The 8847-nt window shown below is 38.8% G+C and overlaps 1 protein-coding gene across 1 annotated transcript in view; it reads right to left on the reverse strand.

The window, feature by feature from the left end:
* Nucleotides 1-8847, reverse strand: part of ANKIB1 (ankyrin repeat and IBR domain containing 1) — a gene marked incomplete at its 5' end in the record, with an annotated part of 42124 nt that overhangs the window by 21933 nt on the left and 11344 nt on the right. Inside the window, 3 exons of the mRNA XM_010165298.2 lie at nucleotides 3801-3967; nucleotides 5313-5457; nucleotides 7188-7276. Of these exons, the coding sequence (XP_010163600.1) occupies nucleotides 3801-3967; nucleotides 5313-5457; nucleotides 7188-7276 (401 nt within the window). The remainder of the gene's footprint in view (nucleotides 1-3800; nucleotides 3968-5312; nucleotides 5458-7187; nucleotides 7277-8847) is intronic.

An 8847-nucleotide genomic window follows, 5' to 3' on the forward strand; every position in this document is an offset into this window, starting at 1 on the left:
GTCCATTCTCTATCCAGCCTGTATCTGTGCCTGGGGTTGCCCCGACTCAGGTGCAGGACCTTGCATTTGGCCTTGTTGAACTTCATGAGGTTAGCACAGGCCCACCTCTCAAGCCTCTCAATCCTGTCAAGGTCCCTCTGGATGGCATCCCGTCCCTCCAGCGTGTCAACTGCACCACACAGCTTGGTATCATCAGCAAACTTGCTGAGGGTGCACTCAGTCCCCCTGTCCATGTCTCTGACAAAGATGTTGAACAGCACCGACCCCAATACCAATCCCTGAGGGACACCACTCATCACCAGTCTCCACCTGGACATCGAGCTGTTAACTGCAATTCTTTGAGTGCGATCATCCAGCCAATTCCTTATCCACAAAGTGGCCCATCCGTCCAGCCCATGTCTCTCCAATTTAGAGACAAGGATGTCATGTGGGACGGTGTCAAACGCCTTGCACAAGTCCAGGTAGATGACATCAGTTGCTCTTCCCTGACCCACCAACACTGTAATCCCATCATAGAAGGCCACCAAATTGGTCAGGTATGATTTGCCTTTGGTGAAGCCATGTTGGTTGTCACCAATCACATCCTCACTTCCCATGTGCCTTAGCATAGTGTCTAGGAGCATCTGCTCCATGATCTTGCCTGGCACTGAGGTGAGACTGACCGGCCTGTAGTTCCCTGGGTCTTCCTTGTTTCCCTTTTTAAAAATTAGGCTTATATTTCCCCTTTCCCAGTTCATGGGAACTTCACCAGACTGCCACAGCTTCTCAAATATGATGGACAGTGGCTTGGCAACTTCATTGGCCAGTTCCCTCAGGACCCATGGATGCACCTCATCAGGTCCCATGAACTTCTGCACCTCCAGGTTCCTCCGATGGTCTTGAAGCAGATCTTCTTCCTACAGTGGGTGGTTCTTTGTTCTTCCAGTCCCTGTCTCTGCCTTCTGTGACTTGAGCAGTGTGGCTTGAGCAGTTTTTGGTGAAGACTGAGGCAAAGAATTCATTGAATGCCTCAACTTTCTCCATATCCCGGGTGACCAAGTCTCCAGTTTCCTTCTGGAGAGAGCCCACATTTTCTGTAGTTTTCCTTTTAACCACAACATACCTATAGAAGCTTTTCTTGTTGGCCTCGACGTCTCCAGCCAGATATAATTCTGCCAGGGCTTTAGCTTTCTAAAGTGATCTGTGGCTGCTCAGACAATTTCCCTATATTCCCCCTAGACTACCTGTCCTTGCTTCCACCCTCTGTAGACTTCCTTTTTGCCTTTTTGAGTTTGTCCAGGAGCTCTTTCTTCATCCATGCAGGCCTCCTGGCATATTTGCCTGACTTCCTCTTTGTTGGGATGCATCACTCCTGGTCTTGGAGGAGGTGATCCTTGAATATTAACCAGCCTTCTTGGGCCCCTCTTCCCTCCAGAGTTTTTTTCCATGGAACTCTACCCTGCAGGTCCCTGAAGAGGTCAAAGTCTGCTCTCCTGAAGTCCAGGGTAGTGAACCTGCTGTGAACCCTCCTCACTGCCCTAAGGGTCTTGAACTCCACCATTTCATGGCCACTACATCCAAGACTGCCCTTGAGCTTTACATTCCCCACCAGCCCCTCCTTGTTGGTGAGAACAAGGTTCAGCATAGCACCCCTCCTCGTCAGCTCTTTGATTACATGGAGAAGGAAGCTGCCATTGACACATTCCAGGAACCTCCTGGATTGCTTAAACCCTGCTGTGTTGTTCGCCCAAAGATATCAGGGTGGTTGAAGTCCCCCATGGGGACCAGGGCTTGTGAACGTGAGGCTGCTCCTACCTGTCTATAGAGGGCCTCATCTGCTCGGTCTTCCTGGTCAGGTAGCCTGTAGCAGACCCCATACTGTAATGTCACCTGTCCCTGTCCTCCTTCTAATCCTAATCCATAAACTCTTGGTTGGCTACTTATCCATCCCCAGGCAGAGTTCCATGCACTCCAGCTGGTCACTGACACAGAGGGCAGCATCTCCTCTTTGTCTCCCTGCCTGTTATTCCTAAAGAGCCCGTGTTCTTCCATTCCAACGCTCCAGTCATAGAAGCCATCCCACCACATCTCCATGATGACAACCAGGTCATAGCCCTGCAGGCGTGCACACGTCTAACTTCTCTGATTTACACTCCCATGCTCTGTGTTTGTATTAGAAGCATTTAAGGTGGGCCCCTGATGAAGCCGACCTACTGGCTGGAGCAGCTGGAATGCCATTGTGCTGCTCTTCAGGTGCTCTCCTGCCAACCTGTCATGCTTCTCCAGGCTCTGGGCATCTGTTGCTGCTACTGGCACCAAATTGGCAGGAGTGGGATGGATTGAGGTTCCCTTCCCCTGGCAACTTAAATTCATTTGAGCATGTACGTGCAGGAGGATCCACTATAGCCATACACGCCCTTGAGATGGTTGGCCTTCTGTTTCTTTCTCATTGAACTTTAAAGACATAAAGCAAGCTCCCTTTAGGCATACAGTAATGATGACAACCCTCTGATCTGAGAATGACTTTCTTTTTCTCCAGAGGAACTCGTTCATGCACGGGGTTTTTATCCTGCAAGACTAATATGCCTGTCCTCAGCAAATTGTTCTAATTTATAGTACTGCAGGATACTTTGGTTGCTAGGAGAACTTTCTTGCCATTGCTGAAACTCTTAATTCACTTTTGTGGGGATGAGAAAAAGGCCTTGGAAACATTTTCTGGTTTGTTTCCACAGGATTTGTTTCTTTCTGAGTTCTCCCTCCATAGTGAACAACCTCTTCCCAAGAAGTTCTGTTTTCTGTTTTTTTTTGTTGTTTAATTATGTCTGCTTTCCTCTTGTTCCTTCTTCCTTTCCGTTCATATGGGGAAAGAACTAAAATCAGAAGCATCTTTAATTAAGAATCTTATGATATTTGGAATCAAGAGAATTATTCAGGATCTCATCTTCTTGCATCATAGTCTCAATGGAAAAATTAAAAAAGGATTACTTAGCTTGTCTGAATGTCTATACTTTGGTTGGCTCTTTTTGATTTTCCAACAGCAAAAAGGATGTCCCACTACAAAACTCATAAACTGTCAGTCTGATAATTTCGAGGAACTAGGATAGGACTTTGCTCTGCACTTCAGAAAAGTATCCTACCACTTTTTTGCTTTTGTTGATACTGTTATTGTCCTTGCCTTGGAAGTGCTGAAGACAGGCAAGGAAGTGCTGAAGACAGGCAATCTGAGGGATGTTTTTTAAATATCTTATGGCTTTTTACTTCTTCTTGAGCTGGTATTCATCTTAAGACTCAACAGAAAATAACATTAAGAAAAGGCTGATCTTAAAGTGAAGCAATGATTAGAGTGATCCTGCAAACAGAACAGCTATGTATGAAGCAAAAGGTCCTCCACAGCCCTGTTTAAACTCCAACTGCTTTGATGTGATTCCATCAAAATTCAAAAAGAGATAAAAGTTGATTTGCTGTACTACAATTCAGAATGTGCCATGTTTAAACTACACAACTATCCAGAGCAGACACAAAAATCCTTCCACCATCATCCTGCTTCTCTGTTGCCTCAGAACAGAACATTACAACACTCCACACCTGTTTGCATCTAACAGAGCCAATAATAAGTATTATAAACCTTTGCTGTGCCCCAAAATACTAAAATATTTGTGCACGTGAGGTTATTTAGAGCATGGACAGAGGATAATGGAGTCATATACCATCCCATACAGATTTTTGTTGGACGCTTGGTGCTAAGCAGGACTTTTGAATTAATCCCTGGAATAGCAGTGACTGTGAGTATATGTAGATGTAGGTAAGTTTCTAGTACGAACCAGCAGAAAAGATGTCCTTTTCCACAGTCTACAGCAGGAGCTTTTAGCATAGGGAAGCTTAGTGTATCTGACCCTGTTGAATTTGATCCTTGTCTTGTTAGCCTTACTGCTCTTTCACAGCCTGGTATAGGACACCATTTAATAGCAGGATTATTTTCAACAAAGGCCTGAGGGAAAATAGGAAAAAAAGAAAATATTTTACCACATAAGACCAGATTTCATCATTGATATAAAACAATCTGTATTTGTAATCTTCCTTTGAAAGAAAAAAGCCAACAAGCATAAGGACAATCTTGTAGCTACTTTGATAGACTTCTTAAAATAGTTACAAAGGGAATAATTTAATCTCCACCTTAAAAATGTTGGGTTTTTTTTTTAATATCAACAGTACTCCAGACTTATGCTAAGATGCAAATAACTTAGATACCAAATGTTCAATGTGTGCAAGTCAATTTCTTTCTAATATACCTCACTGTAAATTTCTACTATATGTGCACTTGCAACATGTTCATTAACAGAACTGACTCTTGTAGTTGAAAAGAATTAAAACCTTATTGATTAAAACAAAAATCCCACAACATATCCCACCCGCAACAAACTTGAAGTCAGAACTAGACTAACTCAGGAATTTACCTCCAATCTTTTTTGGTGAATATAGCAGGTCTTATTTTGTAAAATTTACATCTAATAAATGAGGAGGAAAAGGAACTTTCACTACTTTGCTTCAAACCATGGCTGATCACCAGCCACTTGAAATAAGAAGATGTAAAAGATTAATCAGATCTGGTCATTTAATTTGCATCTTACTGTGTAAGACTCTTACTGTGTATTAAAGACACTTGTCACACAGAGATAGTATTGTAAACAAAAAATATTTCTCTACTTTCTTTTGTAGTGTAGCACTGATGAGGTAGCACATTATCTCAAAGACTAGTTCATTACTGTACCAGCATAAAAGAAAAAAGGTGAATTAAACAATTGCTTTTAAAAACAAGTTGTAATGTTGGAAACAAACATAAAGAAAATCAAAGAAGAAAACAAAATAAAGGTTCTCCTACTTCTCTTCCTATATATAGTAATCATATCAAACACTGGATGGAAAAAAAAACTCAAGTGTACTAATACATTTTTAAAATGGAAACAGGTACTATTTCTGAATGTAAACGGTCTCCTGGTAATTAAAATAATCCAAAAACCTTTACAAACTTTAGATTGCCAACACAAACAAGTCTGGCTGATTAAAAGCTTCATATTACCTATTATGAACATTAGTTTGATCAAATAATTTTATTGATACTGCATTAGGTTACATATTACAGAAGTACTGTAGTTGTGCTTAAGGAATAAAGATAATATTCTTTCTTTTTTCTCAGTGCTGCATCAAACATTGATATTATGGCATATAAGATAGTCAGTAATTCAGTGTATTGCAGCATTTCACACAGAAGTTTTAAATTATTTTTTATAAAATGAAATACAGTTCAAAAGTACAAGAAGAGTTTGATAATTTACCTTAATGTCAAATTGAAGGTATCTTTTGTCCATCTCCTTGGAAACCACACTTTCTATGATGTCTACAGGCACAAGCTGGAAACAATCATATGCTGGGCAAAAAATGTTGTGAGCTTCACCCTCTTGAATTTTCAGATTCAAAAATCTGCCAGAATTTTGTCAAGTCAGTATTTGTGAATAAAAAGTAAAATTTTAAAAGGCTGCTGAATACTTTATACTAGGTTCACAGATATTCACATTAATCAATTTTAAAATAAAGAACAGGAAGTATCCCTTTCTGCTCAAATGGGCTACAGATTTGAACACTAGCATAGGTAAAAAAAAAAAAAAAAGAACACTGTCATGGTTTCAAAGTGAGCACCATCAGCTATGCTTAGCCCTATGTGTTTGTGGTTTCCATCTTTGTCATTTATCAGAGACAACTCTGCAATGTTTAATTAAACTGAGCATTACTTATAACTTAAATCAGAAACAGAACATGTAAGTGTAATTAATCTAGGAAATAATTAATTTGATATGCAATTAATTTTTACAACTGTGCAAGCCAAAATATATCTGCTCTTGGAAACAAATTTCTAAATGAAGATCTTTATAGTTCCTAAGCATCAGAATGAAAGACAGAACAAGCTTAGAAATCTGCTGAAAGCTGGACTTTAACTAACAGTGCAAAAGGTTGCTTAGTTTAAAAGCTGTAACCTACTTGTTAATCTGACATCAAGGATGATACTCATCTCGTCTAACTTTAATCATGTAAAGGACAGGCAGCTATTCTAATTTAGTCACCTGGGATCCTTTAATAGTTAAGGTAGAGAGACTTGCCAATTCAGCTCATCTTAGATTCATATCTTAGAATGGGATAACTCAGTCCTGGCTATGCTCCGAAAAACTTAAAAATGACTGGCTCAGAAAGATGAGTCCCACCCTAGAGATGCCACCGCCAACACGTGCTTGACATTGAACTGTAGCTCTGAGTGTATGCACAAATTGCAGTACACATACTCCAGCACCCAAATTAGAAGCACCATGTCATGCCAGTGATCTCTTGGCAACTTCTACATTGCTGCATAACAATTTGCAAGACAACAGGAGCACGACTACTGATTTCCTTGCCACTGAAAAGAATTGCCTTCTAAAAGCTCATATGGAAGAGAAAGTGTTCTTACTTAACATGGGAGGAATGGGTTCAGATAAATTGGGCTGATCTGCAGTAGGACTAGCTGTGCTGATATGACACTATAACAAGACATGATAGTGGTACAATCTCCTGAATGGAGACAAAGATGAGTACAAAAGCACTGCATACAGATTTAATTATTCCTGGGAAGTGTGATTAATATTTATACTAGCATAATTACCCATGCCTGAGTTTTTTTACTAGCATGACTATTTTGACTTAAAAAAAAATTATGTAGGAACAAGGTCTGCATTACACTAACAGAAACTTTAAGCTAAATCTACTCCCCAATTATTAACCCTCAATGTAAGAAAGCATTTTAATTGCTTTTCTGACTGGAAATGGATTTACGATGCCTAAGTTCAGTGTGCTAAGCCAAGAGACAGAATTAAGCATGTGCTTAATTTAGAAAGTGTAAACTCCAACACCACCAACACCACACACACACTGAGCAAATCAAGAGTAGGCTCATCTACTCACACACAGGCTTGAAACATCTGCTTAAGAGTTTTGCTGAATCAGGACCAAAACAAACATTATGTAAGCCTAAAACAGTTGATGGCCATTTTGAGTGAGTCAAACCAGCAACTCTTTGAAATCCAAACAGTACTTTAACATTAGCTGTTTGTGGTCTCTGTCCTTTTCTCTTCAAAATGGCAAGTATGAAAGCTTCTCAAAGATAGAAAAGTACATATACTCACGCCTCCCAGCATGCTCTGCAGAAGTCATGTCCACATGGCATATCCACTGGGTCTTCAAACACAGAAATATTACACATACAAATGTCACACTGTAGATGAAAAAAATACTTCTGATTAAGAAATACCCTAAAGCCTTTCATATTGTTAGCAGGCCATGCTACTTTGGAAAATCTCAGTAAAAATTTAAAGAAGTGCTCAACAGAGGAGAAAATGTAACTGTGACCAGGAAAAAAAAAATAATTAAGCTATAGAAATAGAAATGGGAAAGATCAGGTATCTCTGTTTCTATACCTCCCTATCCAAACAGCACATTTTGGGGTGCCTTCCGTCATGTCCTCAAGCTCAGTAAGTGCTTCACCCTGCAGAATGTTGGGACCTCGGAGTTACAAGTTCTAGGGACAAAAGAGACCTGAATTTTTTATCAGTTTCACAGCCATCCAGAAATGGAGTTTGGAGATGACTGAGCCTATAGGAAATGTTTAGCATCTCACACAATCAAGTCCAAATCAAGGTGGAACAATTATACTGTTTAACAGCAGCAACTATTTCAAGTAATAATCTATATAAATACTATTTTTTAAGAATATTTGTGAGGATTTTGATCAAAATAAAGAATACATTAAGCTACAAATATTCCAACAGAAGATACCACTGCTGAATTTTATACAGCTAGGTACTATAGAAAAAATAACATTGAATATTGAGATCCTTACTCTGAAAACATTTAAAGCACAAGGGTGAAGCTACTCATTGATTGTGGTTAGGCATGAAGATAAATATTCATGTTCTTCAAGGAGTACAAATGGATTTTTCTTTCCACTGGAACAAAGATTCCATGAAAACTTACTTCAACCTTCAATACATTAAATATTATACACACATAGGATATTTTAAAAAAGTTAGCCTATGGTATGTCACTTTTTAAAAGCACTTGTGATACTGACAAAACAAAACGAAACCAAAAAAGTCAGCCTTTAAAGTGCAAAACTTGATGAAGGCCATATACTGTTGTTTCAGTCATTTCAGCTTATAGTCTTGCCAAAACTAAATGTTTCAGAAGTTGACAATGCATCAAAAATGTTCACTATTAAATTTATATGAGTTTTCAAATTTGTTTTAAATGTAACTTTGAAATAAGGAACTTGATTAAGCCCCGAGTTTAAGACATCAAGTATAGAACATTTACTGGAACAATTAGGATGTAAATGCAAAATCTGAAAAGGAGCTTTATAGCTTGTGGTTTTGTTTTATCTATTCCTTTTAGTTTTCATCTTCCTGTCAAAATGAGAGACTTTGGAAAAATATGTATTATTTAATGAACAACATTTTGAAAATATTATTTTAATAGCTCTTTATAAGATTTTTAAACAAACAGAAATGCAAAATGTGTAACTCTGGATTTCGATTTAGATACACTAGATTTAGAATGGCAATCATTATCCAAACCTGCACTCCTGGCTTATAGACCATCAATAAAAAACAATACACACTGTGTAAAACTGAAGACATGTAATCTTTCATTAGACATTTTAATTAGGAAATATTCCCAGACAATATTTAACTGCTAATGTGAATAAATCTACAATAACATTATTCCTTCTGCACATCTTCTTTTTCAGTATTTTACAATTAAAGAAACAAAAGATTTCTATGCAGGAAT

The sequence above is a fragment of the Antrostomus carolinensis genome, unplaced genomic scaffold (genome assembly GCF_000700745.2).
Source record: "Antrostomus carolinensis isolate BGI_N321 unplaced genomic scaffold, ASM70074v2 scaffold3113, whole genome shotgun sequence".
In the NCBI taxonomy this organism is placed as follows: Eukaryota; Metazoa; Chordata; class Aves; order Caprimulgiformes; family Caprimulgidae; genus Antrostomus; species Antrostomus carolinensis.